Here is a 25900-nt window from a genome sequence, read left to right on the forward strand (position 1 = left end):
CTCCTACTGCTGGTAAGGGCTTGTGGGGTCAGCTACAGCACTTGTGATATCAATAGTAAATTTTTCTCTAATACCAAGTCTACTAGGTTCCCAGGCAATTCTTCCAGTGCTTCAATACCTTTCCTGTCAAAAGATTTTTTCTGCTGTCTCTCCTAACTATTCCCTGCTTCAGTTTAAACACATTACTTCTTGACCTCTTTGCTTTGAGAACAGATGATTCCCTTGCTTGCTGAAGTGCTATGCATACAGGCTGCCAATGGAGCACGATGCATCTAACTCCTCAAAGAAATCTCTTGAGGTATTTCTGTAATCACACTTTTCCATATACTTATCAGTAGGATTTTTTTTTAAAGATGGGCCAAAAGTTACAAGGCGTTCAACACTGATTGTAGTTTCTTATGAAAGCTGCAGAATGGCTTTTGCTCAGCTGGCAACTATCCTCTTTAGCCAGGAGCTCAATTCCCGCCTGCACCATGATCTAGGAACAACCTGGGCATGGGTAGCAAACTACAGGATGAAGGGGTCTTCTGAGGTGTGCAGCAACACTATAAGAATCTCTGATCTAAGTTTCAGGATATGGACTTTATGACAGAATAACCTATTCTGTGGACTCAGTTCCGCGCACACTGTGTCTCACCTAAAAAAATCCAATGCGCAGGCTGGAAGGTGTAAAGACCTTCCCCGGATCTTCGCTCGCGAAGACTGGCCATTATTATTATTATTAACCTATTCTGTGTCCAGGCAATGGAAGTTAGCTTTACCTGAATTATATTTAACTTTTCCCCAGAGTAACCTCTGACACATCGTGGTTAGAGGATGTTGAACCTACCACTGAACGCAGATGGTTACTCCAGGCATTTTTTACAAGTCTCTCACATCACAAATAAGGAAGACCTCGATGTTGATGAAACTTTACAAGCCTGAGCAAGGAGTAGTTTGTGAATTTTTCAAAATAGGGGTCTGATCTGCCCCTGACTGGCTGACCAAAGCATTGTGAGATTTCTTTGTTGCAGGTGGTTTTTTTTTTTAATCTCTTCTGCATTTTCCGTGTCATATGAGAAGCGCAACCCCCAGACCACTTCAAAGGAAGTGCTGTACCAAGAACTGGGGAGAGCAAGGTTATGACATCAATAAGATTTTTGCGTACTGGAGTAGGATTGGTACATCTTGTGTATTGATGTGGAGTTGCTGCATGCTGACAGTAGAGTCCCAGGAACACTGGAAGGGACAAATGGTATTCAGAACTCTGCCAGGGGACAAAAACGAGTTTGAATGACCATAGAATAAAATCTTTCCCTCCAAGACTTAATTTAGCTGATGATGCAGAAAACTGGTTTCTCAGCACCTTCTTTGTTCAGTTTAGTTTCAGTGAAGCAATTTCCTTCAATAAAAACTATTCCTGATTCATCAGGGACTTTTAGAGGTGTTCTCAGGGAGCTTTCACCTGACTAGACCAGGCAAGGCTGTCACTTGTTTTCAAGCAGAATCTGTTTCAAAGTAGCCTCTGCCATCAGTGTCCCCTCTGTCCTCCCCAGCCAGCATATTTATTGCAATATAATGGTACTAAAATGGAATAATTTGCAATTAATGGAAAAACTATGCTAGTGATAAAAGCTATCTGATTGATTGGAACTATGAGATACCACCTCTGATAGATATTTAAGATAAATTACTACAGTAATTTGCATGTTCTGCTCTCTTCAGTGGGAGGTGTCTCAGGCTTAAGCAGTGTATTTTGCAGATAGGAACTGCACAAGGCAGATAAAGAGTTCCCAGTAATATCTGGTACAAGCTAAGCAGAGAAATCAGTGCAAAAGACCCAGCCACAGAGAACAAGCCACTTCTCTGCTTTCTGAATTTTCCAGATGGTAGGTCAAACTTTTATATTATCATTTAACCAAAAATAATTGAAGAATTTGATAAGAAAGTTTATTTCAGTTCACTTATGTGCTTCTTTATGTCAAGAAATAATACTAGATTAAAAGAGTGGATATGCTTCCATGATAGACAATGTTGTGACCAACAAAAATATTTACCTTACAATGAAGTGTATTTAGAAATGAATTTGACCTCAATTTTCTGGCATATAGCTTTACTAATAAGTGAGAGACACAGAAAATCTTTACTGAGCAATTGATTTATCAGAGGTTAATATATTTATGCACTTTCTTTCTTCAAAGTATTTTTATGAATACTGTGTATATCAATTCTAACATTTCCATATTTTGATACTGAAATTCCTAAATTTTACACTTACATCCGTAACTAGTGTTGTTCTTAACTCTTGTGAATGCTAGTTCTGGAAAAAGTTCGGTTTTACTGTTGCTATTTTAACAGCCCATTTTCAGTCAGAATGGATTTTCTGGTTTGATAAAAGAATGAAAATCATTTTCAAAAGGTGTATGTGTTCTATGTCTTAGTAAACAAATCTCACACAACTTCTCTTTCATGGTATCTTTACATTGTAAAGTCTGTTAAGCTTTTTGGAGTAGAAATTGCAATAACATTTCCCGGTTTTGTTAGCATGCAAAATATGGTGCCTTTATAATGTTTGTCACTTTTATAAACAGTACTATAAATATTCTGTTGCCAAAAACAAATTTTGGAGAGAAAATCAGAAATATATTACTAAGACAGTTGCCTCTGAAGAAACAATGAGTTAAACCCTATAGAGTACTGCTTCTCAACATACATAGAGGGTTCCCAGTTCTTTCACCTTCCTTTGATATTTAATGATTAGGAGCTAGGTTTTTACATACTCAGGTATCCCAAATTTTGGATCTAGTGCTTTTCCAGCACCACACTGAAATTTTTATTCTGAGCTATAGGAAGAAAGAGATTTATGGAAAATGTCTCCTTATCTTTTATCTCCCTGAATATTAGCAATCTAAATTTATGGTATACCGAGGACCCAAAAAAATGTTATCCAGGTTTCACTTTAGACAAATGTAATAAAACAAACGTTCTAAATGAAACTACAGAAGCAGAAAGTACATGATTATTTCCAGAAACTATGGCCTTTGTTTCTCAGTGCTTCAAGCTACAAAAACTTCTTTTGACTGTGGGACATGAGGTGTCTTACTGCCTATATTTTGTGCCTCAGAATGCTGTTTTCATTTGACCTAATGATCATGGACATGAGTGCCTTAATTTTGCTTTGTGCAGAGTAATGCCACAAGCTGTAAGGCACTATAAAACTAGTTCTTCTCTTGATATTTTTCTGTCTAGAACTGCAACCTCTGCTTCAGTTTGTGTTGAGGCAATTTGATGTTTGCTGCTGACTTTGGAAAATGCAAACAGAATGACATTGTTCTTTTAATTGCCTGCTCTCTTTGTATTTTCAGGGAACATTTCTCTTTAATTAGAGCCTCATATATCATCTGTATTCATACACACAAACCCTAAACTTTACTTAAACTGCTGCCAGTACAAGGCAGCTTAAAAATGGAGGGAAAATCAATAAAGAAATCATCAAATTTGGTGGGGAGAATCCTACCTCAAATATTTTGCACTTTTTTGGTGCAGGCTGGTAGCAAGTACGGAGAATTATAAATTTGTTACTCCTGAATCATTCTGGCACTTGTTAGGAAAGTTTTTGAGAGCAAGCAATTGGCTCCCTTCCTGGACAAAGCTGTATCTCAAAAACAGAGAAAGCACATTTCCTCACAACTTTCTCTTAATCACCAGCCTTCCATTTCTAGGCCTGCAATAGCATTGGCAATAAGGGACTGTCCAATATCTTTGCTAATGATATTACTTGTGGCTAAATGCATAATAGGCACATACAAATAAAATATCAACTGAGAAAGGACCTCATTTCAGACAGTCTCCAAACGCAGTCTATGAAACTGATTTTCCTTAAAAAATCTATTGTATTACTTTTTGTCATCTTGCTGAGGTATCAGTTGCTTAATCAAAATAGCCCAAAAAAATAGTAGGGAGTTAGTATAACTGCTGGTATACCTTGTTGGGGGCAAATAAGTTCCTGGAACAGAACCAAACACTTGCTGGGAAAAGGCTCTCAGCAGAGAAGGAATATTCAGGGTGTTTCTGGTCCATGGTAGTGTTAGAAATAATGCTGTGAATTTTGTTGTGTGCTGTTTTGCAATATATCTTTCTCTCCTGAGGGTTTGTCCTGACCCAGGTCACTCATGAACCCTGTTCTTGTTAATTTCTTCCAGGGTAAAACTTCTGATGTTTGTTGTGTTCAAAAGTATCTTCTAAAGGTCTATTCACCTGGAGCAAAATTACCTGATAATTAAAGAAGTCAATAGACTTGCACTTGTATGTGGTGCTTTTGTCCTGCTCTAATGAAAGCAAATATTTCCTTGCACACACATTGGCTGTTCAATCACTTTCTGTAAAAGACAAGGGCATCAGTCTTGCTGTGACATTAATGCTGAGACTCTGCTTTTTTTGGTCTAAACCTTATCTTTCCTGTGATTTGTCAATATCCCTGCACAATACCTACACTGAAATTCTCACACTTTTCCAATACCAAGTTTCGTTATTATTTTTCACAGTTTTAAAATAGCCCTCTGGATGTTAATAAACCTTCTAAAAGAAGAAACTTTCCCAATCAATAAAAAGCTGGTGACATTTGTGAAAGCTCAAAATTGAATCAGTTGTGAATTTCAGACTTGGCAAAAATGTAGGCTTAGATAAGGTCTGTCAATCTTTATTTAGTTTGGAAATCTTTGGCACTGAAATAAAATTTCCTTGCCATAAGTGTGACGGCAGTACTTATATTTCTTGCCCGTTTTTCACTACTCCTCTTGTGGTCACTCTCTGCAAGATTAATTATACTTAATTTCTAACTTGATTTCTCCTGAAAGCTTGCCAATTATCTGTAGTACCGTGGGAGTGCTTCTTACTCATACATGATAATAGAACCCACCACTCTGTGATCTGCAGTGAAGGACAGCATTCAAGGGAAGGGTTTATTAATGGTAAGTAGAATGCTTACAACTATGTAGTATAGCTGGATTGCATGCCTGCTGTCTCCTGAGACATTCCTGGATTAGATCAGTGTAATGTCCATGATCAAATGATCAGTTTTGCTAATAAAGTGGTTTGCTGTGCAATTCTGGAGCCATACCATGAGATGGGAATTACAAGAAGGTCCATATCAGTTAGACACAAATGAAAACATCAGTGAAAGATGGGATTTGCCCTACTGCTGTTCCACGAGTATAGTATATGTTCCTTTACCTTCATTTCCAGTCCATTTTTTCAGTTCCCTTTCAGGTTAGCATTTTTGATGGCACTCTCCTGGTTTTATTCTTACTGCTAAACACTTACCTAGAGGAGCTGTCAGTGAAAACACATCCACTTGCTTAGAAAGCCAAAAGGATGTTGTGCACCTACGTACTTGATTGGATGCAACCTTAATTCAAAGCCAGGGTATATATTTTCAAAGCCAGGATTCTTTTCTAAGTTGAGGTATAATTTTTCTGCACTTGACTATGAAGAGAATGCCAATGTACATTTAGCTTCCTTAAAAAGAAAGAAGCAACCATGTGAAAAGAGGTTTCTGCCTGAGGCCCACCACGGCAGAGTAATTCCCCGACTCCTAAAGTAAGTCATAACCAAAGTTTCAATGGAACATCAGCTATTGCAGTGATAATAGAATAAAGAACATCTCAGAGCTGCAAAACCACTGCTACACACACACACACACACACACACACACACACAAACAAACATACACTATACAGAGCAGCTCACATGATACAGTTTATCACTGCACGATACCATTTTCTGTTAGTTGGTGCGCATCACCACAGTATTACTGATGCAGTCAGAGTATACCCTAAGATACCAATGTTTTTCTTTCTGGTTTAGAAATATGATGGTGTACGTAGATTTGATCTTCCTATCTACCTTCCTCTCGGTTTCCATGACAACTGAACTATGTAAGTCACATTTTAAAAATACTTTCTGATGAGGTTTGTTCTGTAGAAATGTGTAGGCTGTTTCCAAATTGGTAGTTTTATTTTTAAACCTAAAATTACTGAGTTTATCTCAAACTGCAAATCACAATTTTAAAACTTGGTGTGTTTTCTCTGTGACACTCTTGCAGTGTCATTTTTGATGGTTATTTTGGTTACCTAATTTGGTTGTTTACTCTCATTTTCATGCTGCCTTATCTACTGCAGTTTCTCTGCCAATCTCCATCCTTATCCCATCACCATCCATGCTCATTTCCTCATCTTTCTCTTCTCAAAATGCAATACAACTTTCAGATTAGTATTTCTTTTTTCAGTAGCCAGTTCCCTGTTCAGGTACCTGAGCACTTAAATATTTGTGAAATTTGCTAGATTCAAGTTTCTCTGGACCAGTTTCAGTACTCAAAAGTAGAAGTATATGCATTTAAAAAAATTATTAAAGAATGTAGTGGTTTACTCCCAACTTGTTCCTTTTTTTTCTTATATGTGAGCATGTGTGTTTTATTGTCCAAAACAACTTATTTGTTTCTTATTTATTTCTGGCAACTTTCCACCTTCCCACCTTCACATCAAATTCTTCCTTTCAGTCTGTTACATTTCTTTAATTTTTTTCCCCCCATTTTCATGAACTTCAGAGAGAATCTCTTCTTTCATGTTTTATGTTTGGTTGGGTTTTTTTTCCCCTAAGGATCTAATCTATAGACTTCCTCCATCTATGATTCTTTTCTTCTGTGAAGAAAAATAATTTCCTTTTTCTGCCTTAACAAGGCAGAACAAAACACTTACCTATTGTATAAATAATTATTAATTATATTGAGATAAGGAAAGCTAACTTCATAGTGCAGCTTTAAAGCCAGCATTTTTCTTTGTGTTTTAATTCCTCTTTTGAATAAAAACAGTATTTCAGGCAAAGATTTACATAAAAAGTTCATTTTAAGAAATAATTTTTCAATTTTTCAATAAAATTTTTCTATTTTTCAATTAAATCTTCATTTTTTTTGCATGTGTCTCCTTAGAATCTAGGGATTTGTTTGTTTGTTTGTTTCAGTCTCACAGTTGAATTACTATTTTTTGAAAAAAATGGCTCCATAACTCGAGGTAAACAAAATTGAAAGAAAAAAATTTCGTGAGAATAAGCTTGCTATGTGTCATCTCTGAAAACCTAAGGAAGTGAGAGGGACATGACTAGCCTGCTGATCCAATAATGTCAAGTTATCCTCTGTCTCAGTGGGGCAAAGGTTTAATTCATCTAAATTTTAATCTTTTGTTCATTTACAGTTGATGCAATGGAAGGGGAGGCTTTAGTTATAAAATGTCCCAAACGGAGTTCATCTGTGAAAGTCACCTGGTATCACATGGATACTAACAAAATAATTCCTGCAGAAGAGGAGGGATCACGAATATTTTCCTTAGAACGATTTCTTTGGTTTCTGCCAACTTCTAGAGAGGATTCTGGAAACTACACTTGTGTAACATATCTGTAAGTGCCACATTGAAAAATGAAAGGTGTAAGTAAGACTAGCAAGAAACATAGGCATTTTATTAACATTTTCTAATTATTATTAAGGGAAATTATGCCTTTTTTTTCATACCTTTTCATAAGTTTTCTTCCTGCAATTGCTATTTTTATAACAGATCGTTAAAATCAATCTGTGACTGAAATAAAATAATCGTACACAGGTTTATAGAACAAGACTACATTTAAAAAAAATATTTAATATATTCTGTATACAAATACTATGTGACATACCTTTATTCCATTTTTAAAGTTCAAGAAATCGCACAAAGTCATTCAACGTGAGTGTGCAAGTGCATTCATACAAGCAAGCAATATGTTTCCCAAGTCAGATTCGTTACCCAAATGACACTGGAAGAGGAAAAATTGTTTGTCCTACCATTGATAACTATAAGAATGCTACTATCATCCAGTGGTATAAGGTAAATAAACCCCCGAGAATGCCAGTGTAGATCAGAATACTGTGAAAAGCTATTTGCAACCACATAATTTTTTCTTTTCCAGGACTGCAAACCTGTTCAGGGACAGAGATACTTCAAGGAAGGAAAATACATTTATATTGAGAACCCAACAAGGGAAGATGATGGTTATTATACTTGTCAATTTATTTATACTTATAAAGGAAATGTATTTAATGCCTCAGCAACAAGAATTTTCATAAGTGAGGGTAAGGCAGTCATTTTGCAGCTTGCTAAGATAAAAAGACTAATGTCAACTTAGAGCAAAGGAAACCCCTTTTTTACATTAAGGAGAAAAAAGGGGTTTTTTTGTTTTGTTTTTTTTTTTTTTCAAAAATAAGTAATGTTCATTTGTTGTGGAGAGGCACCCAGCTTGTGGGCAGAATGCAGAGTTGGAGCATAGGAACCTTGCTTGTAGTCTTTTGCTGCTGTGCCCACAACTCAGTAGCAGAGTTTGTTCTAATTATTCTGAGCTGGACAAAATGCAGATTTGAGCTGAGACCTAGTACAGTAACTTAGACAGTCTTGTGCCTTTCCTCCTCTTCTGTGTAACACCATGTTGGTCTTCATTACACTTCTCTGCCAAACAATTTTTTGTTTGAATGTACTTCCATCAAAACTTCTCTAATTGGCCAGGAATACTGTTCTGCCTGAGTTATAATAAAAATTTCAGGGTTTTGTTTATCATAAGGGCATTCAAATTTACAAAAGCCTGTGTTACATCCAGGCGGATTTTGAAGCCAGTCTGATATTATTTTGAAATCCTTGCAGAAAGAAGAGATTGCAACATAACATGTGAAATCTGAGCTGGGTCTTCATGCCTGCTACAGTTTTTGCTAAATTCAAAGTATTTAAAGATAACTTCTTTGAGGTTTTATCAGACCTTAAAATTAGTATGCTGATAAGTGGAGCTGTTACATTTTGTTAATAATACTGAATTATGATGTACATTCCTGTTGCCTTCCAGATCCATACTGATTCAGAGGACCTTCTGCCTCTGAATGCTGGCAGCTAAGAACTTAGCATATTCAGATAGGTAGAGCTACTGGCTCTCTCCACACTTCTATTTTATCAGATCCAGTTAATGAAAATTAGAAACAGTTAGGATGGGTAAAGAGAACTGCTTTTCTGGCAGTCTGGGAAGCAGAGGCATAAATGAATCCTGCAGATTTTTTAGGGTATATAGGTTATATGGGTTTCACAGAGGTGCCTTGAGTTAGAAAAATTTAATGAAGAAAATGATAGCAAGCAATGCATTTGCAGTGGGAAGTCTGAGACAGTGTAAAGGCCAAGAAAAGAAGGAAAAAGCATAGAGAAAAAATTCTGAGGTATCTGAATGCCTAATTCAAGTGGCTGGATGTAATTTGGACATGTCCATAGCAATTATTAGTGGGAATGGAAAATAAATATGTCAAAATAAAAACAGTGTTCCTTCTAGAAGATAATTATAGGAAATGGCATAAAGCTGTACTAAGGGAGGTTTAGATTGGATATAAGAAAAATTTCTTCACTGAAACGGTAGTCAGGCATTGGAATAGGCTGCCCAGGGAAGTGATGGAATCACCACGCCTGGAACTATCTGAAAGGCAGGTGGATGTGGCACTTGGAGTTCACTTGGTGAACACAGCAGTGCTGGGTTAATGGTTGGACTTGATCTAAGAGGTCTTTTCCAAACTTTAAGATTTTATGATTGCCATTCTATGATGAGGAATGCTCAATGTCATGCAGACTGATATAAAGGGAAGCAGTTGTGTGCAGCAACAAGAGATGTACATACAGCACAGAGTCTTCATAAGCAAATGTGCTCGGCTGTCAAGCTGTAGAGGTGGGATAAACAGAGAAAAACATGGGCAGGCAGCTGTGGGCTAGAGGGTTACCAGTTCAGATACTGCATAAAAGTATATATTAGCTATTTCCTATAGTGGATATGAGTAATTTCTCCAATGTTGGAAGGAATCTCTGTATCTCTTCAAAAAAGGCAGCTGAAAAAACAAAGCCTATAAATTGCATTTGCTTTTTTCCCCCACTCAGCAGCTAAAACAGTACTTCAGAAACTAAATTTTTTCCTCGCTCTTTATGTACAAACTTAAAAATGAAATAAATGGGTAGAAAATACTGACACTATTAACATGTACATACTCCCCGGACTTATTTGGTCATAGGAATAAAACCAGATTATTTCAACAGGCATGTGAAACACTGTTGGTTTGAAATTGTCTTTGTGATCATAAAATATTAACTGTACAGATTACAAATGTTATCTAACAAAATGCATTTTCACAACTTTCTAAGATATGCTTTCTTTTCCTCTTTTATTTCTAAAGTAAAACACTCACCTCTACCTCCTCAAATCTTATTTCCAAAGAATAAAGGAGTAATAGAAGTGGAGCTTGGTGAGTACAAACTTTAAATTGTTTTTAAATTAACATTTTGTGATGGTCTAGCAAACACAGGGATCTTCCAGAAGATTTTTATTTTTCATTACACTTTTGCATCATAATGTTTGCGAGATTTAATGCACTGGTAGCACCGTTGTGTGAAGTTAGGGATAACTGATGGGTTTTTCAGGTATTAAGTGTAGTTTAAGGGGATTTAAATAACCTCTTCTACTCTCCCTGGGATAGACTAGGATTGCTCACACAGTGAATCATTATGTCTCAGCTGAAGGGGTGACAGCTTCTGTCCACTTCAAAGAGAAGTTTAGCTACATACCTTGAAACTGCTTGATGGTACCCCTTAAAAGGGAAGGATGGACTATTCTTGTAATTAGACCTACTCCATGTTACTTTCAGTCCCTGCATGGAGACATACAGTAGTTCTGTCTCTGTTGAGGAGTGAAGGAGAGCAAGGGGCTGGTCACTGGCCTTTCTGAGTCTGAGGAACATTGCTTCTCCTGTGTCTATGTTGGCTAGCATGGATCAGACCAGTCTGATCTATCAGGAAGATAATGCGAGGGCTGTAAGACAGGACCAAGGAGTGAACTTAGAAATAGCTGGTTGGAGAACCAGCTATGTAGAGGTTGCTCCCTACCTCCATTTTGTTTAGGCCTGTAGATGTTCTCAGTGATTCAGATTTGTCTTGGGTAACTTGCACCATCAGAGCAAGGTGCTTCTGGTAGGAATGAGAGTTGTCAGGGATTTTTGTATAGTCAGTGGAGAAAAGTGGACCTCTCCAGCAAGTGACTGAACCCATCTAAACCTAAATATGTAATCCAGGATGCCTGTCTCCCAGGGCAAGTGGGGTGAAGGTGGGCCAGTGGGAGAAGGGATCACAATCACCACTCCACTGTTTCTGTCCTACAGCAGGACTGCTCTGGTAGCAAGTACAGCAGGGGCCCACAGCCCTCTCTGAGGTGCCACGTGCTGTGTCTCAGAGACTTGCCATGTTGACTTGCATTACCATTGTTTTATTCTCTTTCCATCCGTTGTCTCGTCACATTGTTAGATGTGAATTAGATTTGTTCTCCAGGAAAAGCTTTCGCTAGTAAGGTGGTCAGGGTCTAGTGCACTGTGGGCTCTGTCTACCCGTCTGGGACAATAAGTAATCTGGCACTGCTTACATGGAGCAAATTCACTTTACATATAGAACCCACTTGTTGTACTGGTACCATTGTCTCTCGTTTGCAAAGCTGAAGGGATTTCTCCATGCTCTCAAATACCAATTCATGATTTAATAATAAGATTTGATAATCTTATCAAAATCCTGCTTAGATGAAGATTTACATGGAAACAATTTAATATGTTTTATTTATTTATACCTTTTAGTGCAATTTTAGTGACTCTTACTTTGGAATAAACATTTCCTAATGGCAAATACATAATAAATAATTTCCTGTTTTAATTTTGCTTGAACAGGCTTACTTTACTTTTGTCCAGCTTGTATAAAATCCAGGATAAAATTCTGCACACAAGATTTATGCAAAATAATAAATACTAAAATTTAAATGTCTTATTGTCTATGTACATTTGTGTGTAAACCAGCATATAATTTCCATGTTTCTCAATAGCCAATTACATGTGTTACACATCACAAGTAAAATGTACATTGCCTTCATCATAATAAATATAAATAATTCCTTTTATAATCCTTGGTGTCTTATTAGACCTTTTGTTAAATTTCATTTCACTCTTTCTTTTTATGTCTTTTCTATGCATCATTTTGTCAGCAGTAGTTCAGAAAAATATGTCGAATTCATTGAGACAAAACTCACAAGTCATATTGTAGAAAAAGATGTTATGAGAAAAATAAAATTACATTTTTCATCAAGGAATGTTTACATCTCTCTGTCTTGATTAGGTACTGCTTTGTCTCTGAAATGTCAGGCCCTCCTGGGGATTAAGAAACAGCCAATATCTGCTGTCAGATGGGATGTGAATAACATCCCAGCGAAACACTGTGATTTTACAAGATTTCATGAAGAAACACATTTGTAAGTGTATATAAAACAGAATAATCTTTCTTCTATGCAAACTGTGCCATTAAAATGAATGTACCAGCTCTTTCTCTCTCTGTTAGTTTTGAAGGACGTGAGCAAGAATACTATGAAGAGACCACTTTGAATATAACTGAAGTAAAAAAGGAGGATCTGCAGTCGAATTTCACTTGTATAGCACTGAACACAATGCACAACACAAGAGTCACAGTGACGTTAGAACTCAAAACACAGTTTGAGGGTAAGATTTTTCATTTCGATTTTTACACTTTGAACTCAGTTTGAAATATGTTGGTGAGTTTATTGTTTTGGTTAGTGAGAAAGTTTCTGCTAGTAAGAAGAGTAACAGCCTGCATCTTCCCCACATATTCAAGCCAGCGACAAAACTCTCATGGCTGAAAGTCCTTGGGGTAAATTCTGTTGTGTGTGTGGGGCATAATTCAAAGAGTATCAGCGAGAGATGAAATATACAGAACAGAGTGTGACTGTATCAACCCTGTGATAAGAGTATCCTCTTTCTAGGTTATTTCTCCACTGTGACAAACTGTTGCTTCTAGTGTGAAATCATGGCAAAAAATAGGCAAACTTTAAATATAAGAGTTTCAGCTGCTGGTTTGCCAGTTGATTTGCCTTCCTTCCCGTACTTCATCACTGCAGTGCCTTTGTCTTTTGACTGAATGTTAAGTGGTGTGACTTCTTTGTAGTCTCTTTATCTTCTCTCTCTGAGGGCCACTGTGTTCACTCTGTGACACACAGAGGCGTCAGTAGCACTTCAAAGGCTTTCCCTTGGTTTTGTTTTTTGAGTTCATGGTACTAGGAGTACCTGAAACAGAAACAAAATCCAAAGCAGTAAATGGTGGGGACTGGAATGATCCTTAGCTCCTATGGGATTTTTTTTTTTTTTTTTTAGCAGGGATAGGCAGATCCCTAAGCATTGATACCAGCATTCATAGGCTAGATTCCTATGGCACAGAATGCTTTTTGTCTGTGAAGGCACAAGAAGAAGCTGCAGTTATAGGTTTCCTTTCTTATCCCTTCAGATATGCTGAAACACCAAGAATCATAGAATGGTTTGAGTTGAAAGGGACTTTAAAGATCATCTACTTCCAACCTCCCTGCCACAGGCAGGGACATCTTTCACTAGCCCAGGTTACTCAAAGCTCCACCAGGGATGGGACATTCACAACTTCTTTGGGAAACCTGTTCCAGTGCCACACCACACTCTGAGTAAATAAATTTTTCCTAATATCTAATCTAAACCTGCTTTCTTTTCTTGAGGACCTTGAGAGTAAATGTCAAGGCCTTGAACAAGGATTACTTTTCTATAGGTGAATGGTGGGAAGAGTAAAATCAAGTGTATTGTGATCACAGGGTATGCACAGATCCATGTTCTGCAGTATTCTTGACTGCCCATAACTTTCTACAGGATCACAGTTTCAAGGACTAGACATTTTTTCCTTGCCATAGCCAGAGTTAGAAGGAATGTAGGTGAATTATAACAGCAGGATAGCACCACCTCCTTCCAGAGGAAGGTGGCAGGAGATGTTTTGGTTGGATGAGTGAGTGTGAGTATAGCATCACTCAGGAAGCTGGAAGCACATCAGTTCTGCACTGCACTATTTGAGTGTGGGAGTGTACTTGCAATGAGAGGGAAGAAAACTGAGTAACAGTTTCTACTCACTCTAGTTCAGCAATGCAACTCCTTTATTGGTCCTGTGTTACAGACTAGATGAAGAAAAGAGTGTAACATATTCTATATTCATCCAGTGAATCACTGAATTTGACTTCTGTTGCCAACAAATCTTACTTTGTTTTCTCTTCATAGGTCTTCAGTAAATGTTCAAGAAAGCTCTTGACTGTGATCTCCCTTTTGCTTCTGCCCTTTTTGTGTGGATACCTGTTCCTTTCTCCTTGTTGCTGCTATTGACAAGGTGTCTGCTTCTGCTCCTCAGCACTGTTGGTGCAAGCAATGATACGTCCAGAAGTAGCTGTGCTCTGCTTCAGTTTTCTTCACTCACTTCTCACACAGCTGAGCAATATTTATACTAGAACAATGACAGCTTCCCTCTGAGAATAATAAAAATGCTGTAGGATTTTCTTGTGCCTCTCGTCTTGTAAATGCATAATAAAAATGTGCGCTCTCCTTTTTTGTTGTTGTTGTTGTTTGTGTGTTTGTTTTTAATAGGAAAAAAATCTTGTGGGTTTTTTTCCAAATATATGATTGCTCCTTAGTGTTTCCCACAGCACAACTTGTTCCTGCTCGCTACTATCCTGTAATGTTCTTTTCACACAAATTCCTGTTCTGTATTCTGATTTTTTTTTTTTTTAGGACATTCAGTAGGGGTTACATTACCATAATTTGTAGCACAGATTTGTGATAGGAATTAAGAGTTGAATGGATATAGTGCCACTTACTACTCAAATTAGTCAATTTGGGGGACATTTAATGAACCGGATAAATAGTGTTTGGCAGCACAGGTGACAGATCAGGGAGGAAGCAAAGATACTGTAAGCAATTACATTAGAGCTCCTTTGCATATGTACCTGTTCAGTCAAAAACCTGCTGAAAGAATGATTCACCTCACCACATGGAAATTTTTCTTTGGAAACCAGGAATTAAATTTATTTTTCTGATTCATAATCAAATACTTTAAGTCCTAGTTCATTGATAATAATATCACTATAATTAACCCTAACAATTTGCTTTAGTAACAATTGTAATTCACATAAGAAAAAAAATTTTCAGAAAGGAATTATGAGAAATGTAAGAACTTCCTTCATAGTCAAGAGCTGTTTAGTTTTGCTTCCATGGAAAACAAAAATACTCCCTTAATACTACCAGGAATGCATGTCATTGGCAAAGATGTTTGACATTTCACAGTGAAAAAAGTATGTTTTCCAGTTTAGGATATATATGTGGTGTGTTCATGTGCATATATTCGTATATGTGTGTGAAGAAAAGTCCTGTATTGTGAAAAATGTGTCTGTCTCAAGTGTCTGTCTGAAGTGTCTGTTCACTTATCTTTATAAAAAGGAAATAAATGTTCCTAAGAGCAGCTGATCAGCTCTGTAGAAAAGAGCTACGTGACCTAAGTACCTCAGTTATCAGGTATAACGCAATGTAGTCACCTCCTTTTGGTGTGAGTTGGTAGTAACCAGACTATGCACACCATGTCCTTCAGACACAGAGAAATCAGACAAATTCCTTCTTTGTTTCATGAGAACAATTTAATGAGAATTTGACTATGAATTTTGACAATCTCTGCAGCTGTATTCTTGCCTCCATTAGGAGGTGTTAATGTCCCTGCATATTTCAGCCACTGTTGCTGCTGCTACATTTAGAGGTTGCTTCTCCTTCTGCTGTGGAAGATTTCTCAATTTTTTTCTTATTCAACCCCTGCCTAGACTTTGATCACCCACAGTCAATATTGAACTCATCTTCCACGCTATTTCCCATCCTTTCTGTCCCTTCTTTGCCTGAAGCCATTTGGTATCTTCTGACTCCTTCACCAACACTTCACTTCACATTCCATTTCAGTACTATATTTGTATTCAGTACTATATTTTTAATGCCACAGATGGTGATCATCCCAGATTTTACATTCTCTCTCTGCCATGAGACATGTCTTCTCATATGCTCTGAAATTTTCTGTGTCACTGGAGTAGTGTTCCTCTGGTCACTAAGGCTAATAAATTTGTGACAACTTTTAATTCCCTTTTCTTCCACCTTTCATGGCAAAGTCAAAGCTAGTCTTGCTGCACACCTGGTAAGAGAAAGCGACTCTACCTGCTAGACTACTCCAAGTTGCTATCTGCAGCTGCATGGTACCTCTTATGCTGAAAGATGCCACCTCTCAAGAATGAGGAAATTAATCATCTACACTGTTCACGTCAGTCCATATCGTTGATAACTGCAGTGCATGAATGCTCATGAAAGTATCTCTGCTGGCAGAGGGAGGGAAGCTGTTAGCTCCTGAGACAGAGGCAGTGACAAGTAATTGGAGAAACAGGGAATGTGTTATCTCCTTCTACCAGCGAGGACAGGAACATCCCCTCAGCATCCCTTTTAACCTGTCTGCTAGGGAACATATGGACTTTCTAAATACCTTTCAACTCCTTCTCTCTTTATTAATATATAAGCTGTCACTACTTTTTAGTTCATTATCTTGATTCAGGGCTTGTTAAATAACTGGAGGTGGCTTTTCATATGTCTGACCCACAACCATCATCTTATTTCTCCCTGAGCATTCCTCAGTTCTTATTCATGTGGAAGTATAAAATATCCAGAGGACCACAAATCCTTATGGCATGAACCCTCTTCTCTGAAGAGCACCAGAAATTCCAGTCATTCAAAGCCGAGATAAAGTTCAGCCCAAAGCATCAGCTCTGTTCTTTCTCAAAGATACTTGATGCTGAACCTAATCTTTTGACTCATATTTGGTAGACTGATGTGGACAGGAATTCCAGACCCAGATCTCTGCCTTTACTGTCTGGAAGTGGATCCTTCTTAGAAGTCAGAGAAGTTAGAAAAAACTGCTCTGGAGTTTGTCAGGAAACCTGGCTTGTTTTCTCTGGCCTCCCCAGTATTGTTTCTTCTGAGTTGATAGTTCAGTATTCCCATCACTCTTGAATATAAATAAACAGAAGACAGCCTACTCATGAACTCTGCCACTAAATGATGCAGCAAGGTCAAATGGAACAACAGGATCTATTCAACCTTGTTCAGGGGCTCGTGACACTTGCTCCCATTGTGCTGAAGATAGCTGACTTATTCCAGAGAAATGAGAGGCTAAGCTAGTCTTACCAGGAATCGAACTTGCTCTTCCAGGAAGACCTCTGTGGAATTCTTGTCTGATGCTTTACAAGCTGCATAAACACAGGAAATTTATCACTTCTTTTCCAGCCTTGGCCTAATCAGTACAAAACCAAACAGAAACAGTTTTTTAGGTTTGTAATTGCAGAAGTTGTTGTTGGATTCTGTTTCATCTCTAGATGTTTATAGAGACAATGCATTACAACAGTAACTGTAATGTTGTGATAGGCACATTGTCAACAAATGAATCAATAAGAAACAGTGTCAAGTTCTGATGTTTGGGTTGTCCTCACCAGGTAGTGACAGGAGTTTCCTCATTTTGTGTGTGTGTATGTGTGTGTATTGACTGGGAAAATGGATGAAATCATAAAACCTGAAGAGGTCAATAAAGACAAGATTCCTTCATAGGCATCATGTAGCACTGTGAAAAATACAAAATGGCCAAACTTCACCATAAAAGGAACTAGTTGTTTTCTTGCTCAATTCCATCTTATTGGAAGGTGTTTTCCTCAGGTTTAGTACTGGTGAAGTAAGCTTCATCACAAGCCTGATGTTTCCTTCTCCCTTTAAATAGAGAAGAAAAAATGTGAAGAGTGTGAAAATCATGTTAGATTTACCTCACATCCTACCAGAGGAAAGGGAAAATGTACTTCTAAATTCTTTCTTTCTATACCTTTTCAGCAGAATTTCTCTGGCACTAATATTTTTAGGTTTCCTCTGTAAGTACTACTCGATACACTGCCTTAATCCATACCTCCCAGAGAAGCCCAAGAAACCTGTAAATTTCAGTAAGAGTATTTTCACTGCTAAATATTTTATCTTACTTCATTCATGTAGTGCCAAGTCTAAGCAAAAGCTCTCAAATTGCTCCTTGGTGGTGGTCAGTGTGTTCACTTGGTAGCATACTTACTGGCTGCATACAATCTGCAGCATTTTCCAATCTGCTGCCTCTTCTGCAGAGGAAAGTAAGACTGACTCTTCAGCCTCCTGTAAGATGCACCTCCACAAGTGCTGGTGAGTGGTCTGTTGCTGCAGTCACATGTCTGTTGTGCATTTTTGAGGCAGAGGACGAAAAGCCTGGAAAGGCTGTTCCCCTGTTCTGAATGCATAAGACTTAGCTGGGTGGAGCTGCTAGCAGGACATGTAATAACCCACCATGGGTTGAGATGCTGTGAAAGGTCTTTACAGTGAAGATGCCAAAGCTGATCTCCATGTTTGTGTTGCTAGAATGTTTGTATTTAAATTTATGTAGTCAACGTTCAACAGAGTGTGTCTCTCCTCTGCTAAAATAATTCTGAAATTGCAATGAACCTCAGATCTCTTCGTAATACTGAAGGGATATATGCTTCTAGTGATATTCCAATTCAGGGCATAGTAAAATAAAAATACAGATGGGCCCTTTTATGCAGATGAGATGTACATTCTAGATGTTTTCATGTGTGGTTTTTTGGGGGTAAAAGTTCATCACCTAATCCAATTTATTAGACTATATTTTTATTCCAAGTAATTTGAGTGATATGAACCACAGAGAAGTCCCCAGAGCAGTTATATCATTACAACTATAGGATAGTGAGTGGTCCTGTTGGGCACAAATAACTATGTTAAGATGGTAGACTGTGAATGGAAATCTCTTAAAGGATTTAGTTGTGAGAGAAAAAATTTACATGGGACTGCTCTGAGTCTATATGTTACAACCAAGTGGAGAAGACCTTGGTATCTTTCTCATTTGCTTAGGAAGAGATTTCTACTATTAAACAATTGCCATTAATCTTCCCTGCATCTTTTCTTTTTTTTGTGCAATTGCTGTAGAAAGCCTTTGATATTTTAATTTCAATTTTCGCCATCTGGAATTCATAGTGTTTTCAATACTGAATCCTGGTATATCCAGGACATAGGTCGAGTATCTTCTTCAGCTTATGATTGTAATAGTCTGTAGATTAAGATTTTATCTTTCTAGTTTCAAGTGAGTATGAAATAACCTTGCTTTTACCTCACCTTGTCTCTTGCTAGAGCAGAACTAGATGTTATCTAGAAGATGCACATATCTGGCTTGAGTTCTGCTCCATGAATCACAGAACATGAGGAAAAATGGACTGTTGCAAAAATGTGTCTGCCTGGGTTGCAATAGAAATGCAACTCTCTTCTAGAAGAGGGATAATCACAATCGTATCCTAGACTAGCACAGAGTTGGTGATTGCCTTCCTTATAGAATTATAAATTCATAGAATGGCTTGGGTTGGAATGAACTTTTAAAGGTTATCTAAAGGTTATCAACACCTCAGCCATTATAAGGACATCTTTCACAGTTTCTCTGGGCAACGTGTTCCAGTGTTTTACCACTGTAAAGGTAAAAAATTTCTTCCTTGTATCTAGTCTGAATCTATCCATGATAAATCTTCATCTCTGAGGAGAACGTGCTGAGATTCAAGAGCTCTTCCATGAGGGATGCTGGAACTAAAGTGGCTGGCTACTTTCTTTCCTGTTTCTTCTTATTTTGCTATTTTATGCTCCTTGACCCTCTTTAAAGGAGAGAACATTATCTGATTTCAGTGTAGTTTATTTTATTTTTACAACCAGGACATGTTCTGTTTTCCTGTTTGTTTTGTGTACTTAGTTCTTACATCGCAGATTTCATTACATGCACATCATGCTTCCTTGTACCCTGTTTGTGCAATCCTGCCAGAAGCCTTGTCCTTGTGTGGACATTTAACAGTTTTCATGCGTAGGCTTAGATGTCTTACAAAATGTTTGAACATTGTTCCTGGTTGTGTTATTAACACTTTTACAAAGCTACAAAATACTTAAACGCCATTGTCAGCTGTGGTATTTAGTATAAATAGGCCTGGATTCAACAAAGTAAATACTAATTATCTACTACTTAATACACTTCTAGTTCAGGGGTCTCTGTGTTGGCTACACGAACCGGGGAAGGAAAAAGCTTTGTCATCTCTGTTTTAAGCTCCTTAAAGCTGTAAAAGAAGTAAGAATATGAGAGGCTAAATCTTCAGCACACGGGTTAACTTCTCTATGGCTAACAATATATCCCTCTACTTTGCAGTGGTTCTTTGTAATGTCCTCTTGATCACAGGATCTCTAGTTCTGCTAATTGCAATAGCAGTCTCGGTTATACTTTATCAGTCCTTCCGAGTTGATATTGTCCTATTGTATCGGGAGATATTTCAGCCCTCCTCCGTCAAGGATGGTGAGTAAGATTTGAGAAAGAAAGCTTAAAACCCCAACCGTCTCAGCTGCTCCTCATGGGATCTATTTTTAGGATGTTTTGAGCAAGAACCTCAGATAGGAACAAAAGAAAGGATCTCCCCTGGAAAGAAAGAAATTAAACATTTGGGATTAGAATAAAAATGCTGTCATGGAAAACATATTTGAGAGAAATCAAGCAAAGAGCTAAATAAATATTTAACTTTGTACTTGATTCTGACTGTAAGACTACTTCTTAATGGAGCTTTTCACTCAGAAGTATGATATCTTGTGGTAATGATGAGCAATTTCTTCAAGATGGAAGAATTTAAGTCCTGAGAGACAAAGTCTATTAACAGCCCATTGTATCACTGAAATAACAAATGCTGAGCTTCATCTCTATTTCATGATAATATGCATTGATCAATTTAAATCCTACTCTATATACCCTAGGATTCAGCCTTCGCAATACAAAGTTCAGGTTCTCCAAAGGTATAAACACACCTGACATAACAACTGAGCATGGAAAACATCAAATGTGCACAGTCTTTAATTTCCAAACATGCACCCAATAATATACATTATTCAGATAGGCAGGAACTTCCTCTTAGGTCTATTTCAAAGACTGATATTTTTATTTCTCTCCTACTTTTTGCAACAGACAGCTCTAATTCATGCCAACACAATATAGTTTCCTTGTTTTGCCTTACAGATGGGAAGACATATGATGCATATGTTATCTACCCCAAAAATCACACCAATGAAGCTAATTTTGTGGAATACTTTGTTTACCAAATCATGCCAGAAATTCTAGAAAATAAATGTGGATATAAATTGTGTATTTATGGGAGAGATATATATCCTGGAGAAGGTAAGTTTCAGATTTAATAATGCACTAAAAGACTTGTCTAGCATGAGCAAACTGTGGTTCTAGTCTCTTTTAGGTGTCTGGGAGGCCACTTTAAATTCCTGAGCTTGATGCTCACCTCTTCAGCAGCTGTGTGTCTGCTCTTTCAGGCAGGGTGACACAAGGGCACCCAGTGCTAGTCAGTGTGCTAAGAAAAACAAGCTACAGGGAAGGGGCACAGATTGAGTGCACAGATTGAAATGTGCAGAGATTGTGACCCCAAGTGCGACTCTTTCAAACATACATCTGCTCTTTGGATAGCCTAACTGCACAGCCATTGTCTAGGCAAAGCCACAATGAAGCAACTAGTGAGTAGGACTGGTTGTCTACAACAAAAGAAAGAGGAGAAAACCACAAATTGAGTTGAGGAAATACCTTTGCTGTTATCACTCTGGGGTTTTCAACGTGTTATGAGGGCATTAGAGTCACAGGAAGTTCAGCTTCTGTTCACTGACATGACCTACTTTCCCTTCACACAATTCCCAGCATTGATTCAGGAGAGAGTTGGTATGCTTTATTTCCACTTTCTTGTCTTACAGAATGAGATCATGTTAGTTGATCTGTGCTAGTTCCATGTGGATGCCTTTACACTATCTTGTATGACTTCTGTCACCTAGTTGCTATCTGCTCTCCTCCAGAGCTGACTTATCTGTTTATCTTGTGCTCTGCTTATTCTGTGGACCAGTTCTTCTCTCCCTGTCAATAAGCAGGCACGAAGCCTAAGCTGGCATATTTTCTGTTACAAATTTCTGAAGTCATCTGCACTGGGGCCAGGTATCCTTCATCTATCCTGAGCTGAGACTGAGGTCCTTGATGTTCTTCTCTGCTGGAGAGTTGTGAAAGGGCTGCCTGGCCTTGAGAAAAAACACTGCAACACAAATGTAGAAAAAAGCAGCAAAAGTTGCTGAGCCAGACCGTTGTTAGATCCAGCACAAGGAGCTAAGAGTAGCTCACAAATCTGTCAATGACAAAAACTTAGACCACCTCTTCAGGAGATTGTAGACAGTTTAATATTTTCTTCTGAGATACTACTCTCAAACTGTGGTTGTTGGATGGAAATCATGAAGAAAACTCAGCATGGCATACAACTGAGGTTAAGACTGTGTAACTTACAAGGGCTGTAAGACGTTGGATGAAAAGAAACACATTTTCACTTAGTGAAGGTGTGAATGGAAGCCTGTAACCCAGGAGTGACAGACAGAAGACTCATCAAGCCAGCCTGGGACAGTGAGTAACTTCTGTTTGACTTGTTTGGTCTGATTTAATCAAAACTCTAAAAATGCCACAAGTGTTGACTATTGTTCTTCTTTTTCTCTTCTTGTCTACTTCTCCAGTCTTTACCTTTTCTCTTTCTTATCCACCTTGATGCCCAAAAAATGTTTTCAATTGAGTGGAAAAGCTGTTTCAAATCTACCTGCCACTGGGAGCACTTAAAAGTTCTCTGCTTCCAGGAAGATGGACTTTAAACATATGCTCCCCACTCTTGTTTATCTTTTGATCTTGAGTCTTTCATTATCAGGTTTTCAAATCCCAAACCCTACAATTAAAATATGCTAAACAAAGATAAGCAGGAAAGGCCTCTTTGAATTATTGTATCCTTCCTGAACATGCATCATAGTTTTTCATATTTTTCATTGTAAAACTCCATGTATTTCTAGGAAAAAAAATTAATTGCAATGAGTATATAAAATGGAATTATTTTTTCAAGAAATGCTTATGATTCTTGGTTTCAGAGCAAAGCTTTGTTACTTGAAACTTGTGTTCTTCCAGTAAAAGGGAAAATTATACAGAATGATTCAAGTGATAAACAGCACTGCATAGCTGTTGGACTCCTATTATGCTTCCTTAAACTAGCATTCTTTTTGTTTCCTGATCTTACCAATTACTGGCATTTTCTACAACCTAGCAGTGACCTGAAGAGTTGCAAATGCAAGTACTACCCAAAACCCGGGAGGTTTCACCAACATTACCTCTACTCCATTGTTCTCATGGTCTCATTTTCCTGCCAACTACATTCCTTGCTGCAGAATCTAGCAAAGCACTTCTGGACCCACTGTATCTGTAACACAAGAAACCACAAGCAAATAATAGAGGAATGACTGCACTTCACTGGAGCAATGTTCTGTGTAGCCAAGTGTCCTATCTTCAGCAGTGGCCATGGGCAAAGGACTGGAAAAGGCTTTGAGAACCAGACAAGCTTATGCTATACTTCCACTAACATACTCTCCTAGCTGGACTTCAGATGCTTGATTTTTTTTCTGTACCAGTTGCAATGCCTTTTTCTCTCACAATATTTTCTGTCAGTTTCTGAACTCATATAAACTTCTAAAATTCATGGAACAGGCTGCAATGAATACCTTGGTTAAAGTATTTGCAGCATGCAGCCCCATCTTTCCTCTTGCCACAAGTATAACATGAGAAATCCAAATGAAGAAATTAGTATCTCGTCAGGTCCATGGTCTTTCAGTCCTGAGCACAATGGACTGCACCTCAAAACAGAGAAAGATTTTTTTTTTCTTTTAATTGTTGCTCTTATGGGAACTAAACCTATGGCAGTAGCTGCTTAGCTTCATTTTTCTCACCTTCCAAGGTATCTGTTCTCGTAACATTAGGAAAACTTAATGAAAAAGAAGAAAATGAAAAGAGGTGAACATTATAGAAAGGCAAATTGTTTTCACGAAATAATCCCAGAGCCAAGAAAGAGAATGGAGAAGACACTGAAAGAGTTTTCTTCCTGAAAAAGTAAGGAGCTGAAAAAGCTGGACCTCTGAGACTGAGGGGCTGGCACCCCCCAGCAAAGGAAAAGAGGATGCGTATGCAGCTGGCTGATGATGTCTGCATATCAGTTGACTTGTTAAATAATTGTTATATTGAATTTCTTCATCTAGGGTCCCACTTCCTTTCTTTTGGCCCAGCATCCTATGCTGCCCAAAACAACTCCAGATTTTATTCTACAGACCACAGGAATCTCTTATAACTGAGATGAGAGTTCCACTGGACGGGCATTCATTTGCAGTCTCCCTCCCATAGGCATCCCAGCAGGTCATTGAGAAAAGCAGCTCCTGGAGGCTTGATGTGGAGCTTTCCAAGCTGGTCCAGAATTTTCTCCCATAGCACGCTGGCTCTTGAGTTTCCTAGGTTCGACACCTCCAGCATCACAGTCACAGTTCCACTGATCAGGTCTGCCTAACGTGGTAGTGGGAAATTTAAACACCTTCAGTTGTGCTGACATACAAATGCCCTGCAAGTCTGGATCCAACCCTGCAGGGTGAATGCCAACCTGACGCAGAGATTAGTGTATAGCTTAGCATGCTATAAGTCAGGAGAATTAACACTCTCCCTGCCTGTAAATAAGCCTCTTAGAAGCAAGTCACCCCAAAGTCTCCACATTACAAGTTTTCATGGGTAAGTATTGCAAGATCAGTCTCTAAAGCACTGAACTTGATAGAACATGATTCCTTACTGTTTACCAAGCACAAATTTGATGCAATCCAAATCTACAGAACTTGACTCCAGGTCATTAGACTAAAAATTCCTAACAATTCTTAAGATCAGATTTGCTTTGTTACAAGCAAAGAAAACGTTTGAAAGGAAAGCTTTGTGGTTTTGGGTTTTTTGTTTGTTTTGCTTTTCTCTTTCCCCTCCTTCCCCCTTTGGTCGGTTGTTGTTTTTTTCTTTTTTGAGGTACAAAGTCTTCTTCTAATAAATAAACTGTACCAGCCTGAAGTGAGACGGAAGTTATTTTTTGTTAAAAAGCAATTGAAAATGAAGTGCCTAAACACAAAAGCGTTCTAAAAGAAAGATCAGGGTCTCATATTTTTCTTGTATGTTGCCAGATACAGCCAGTGCAATTGAGAAGAGGATGCAGAGCAGCAGACGGCTGATCATCCTTCTAACACACCAGCTGGTTAACTGTAAAGAACATACCTATGATCAACACATTGCTTTATACAATGCCCTCATTCAAAATGACACAAAGGTGATCCTTCTGGAAATGGAGAGAATTGGGACTTACGGGAAGCTTCAGGAATCTCTTAGGTTTCTTATTAAGCAACAAGGTACCATCAAATGGAAAGAGCAACACACTGTGCACCCACAGTCACCCAGTTCTAAGTTCTGGAAACAGGTGAGGTACCACATGCCACCGACACTCAAGTCCTCACACGCAGATAACACTGGGTGAACAGTCTATGAAAATACTGCTAAACTCTCAGAATGGACTACATGCCTGCAATTGTTTTTCCTCTCAGAAGGTACGTAATGTTACAGTCTGGAAGTCTGGCTGTGGTTTTTGGTGTTTTTTTTTGTTTGTTTGTTTGTTTGTTTGTTTTTTAAAAAAAACTTTTTTCTGAACTTTTTTCAGTCTTTCAATTGAATAATGACAAGGTAAATTGACAGAAGAGGTCTAGGGAACTGAGGGAAGTTTTTATAGGTATGAGAGCTCTGTGAAGAACTAATTCTAGAATGTGTGGAGAATTTTGCATGAAGCTAAATGTACCTATACTCTTTTTATATACAGTTGTATATATAGCAGAAAGTTATTATTGTGAATAGGTGAATGACTTTCAGGTTTCTAATGCAGTTGATCAAACTAAGTGCTTTTTGTATTATTTGACTAGAAAATATAA

General features: G+C 38.0%; 1 protein-coding gene across 5 annotated transcripts; it reads left to right on the forward strand.

The window, feature by feature from the left end:
- The first annotated feature begins 1802 nt into the window (after positions 1–1802).
- Positions 1803–25563, forward strand: IL1RL1 (interleukin 1 receptor like 1). Of its 5 annotated transcripts, none has more exons than XM_050332913.1 (13): positions 1803–1868; positions 4836–4949; positions 5845–5915; positions 7227–7428; positions 7718–7886; positions 7969–8131; positions 10247–10315; positions 12219–12351; positions 12438–12595; positions 18098–18181; positions 20226–20369; positions 21078–21236; positions 25109–25563. In XM_050332913.1, the coding sequence occupies exons 3-13, from the start codon at positions 5849–5851 to the stop codon at positions 25453–25455; spliced, it is 1695 nt and encodes a 564-aa protein (XP_050188870.1). In that variant the 5' UTR covers positions 1803–1868; positions 4836–4949; positions 5845–5848; the 3' UTR covers positions 25456–25563. The 5 variants fall into 5 exon arrangements, with proteins under 5 accessions (XP_050188870.1, XP_050188871.1, XP_050188872.1 ...); XM_050332914.1 differs by having other exon boundaries at positions 7724–7886; XM_050332915.1 differs by lacking the exon at positions 18098–18181.
- Positions 25564–25900: the final 337 nt, after the last annotated feature.

This window comes from Myiozetetes cayanensis, unplaced genomic scaffold, assembly GCF_022539395.1.
Source record: "Myiozetetes cayanensis isolate MyiCay16 unplaced genomic scaffold, myiCay2020 scf5-8, whole genome shotgun sequence".
NCBI lineage: Eukaryota > Metazoa > Chordata > Aves > Passeriformes > Tyrannidae > Myiozetetes > Myiozetetes cayanensis.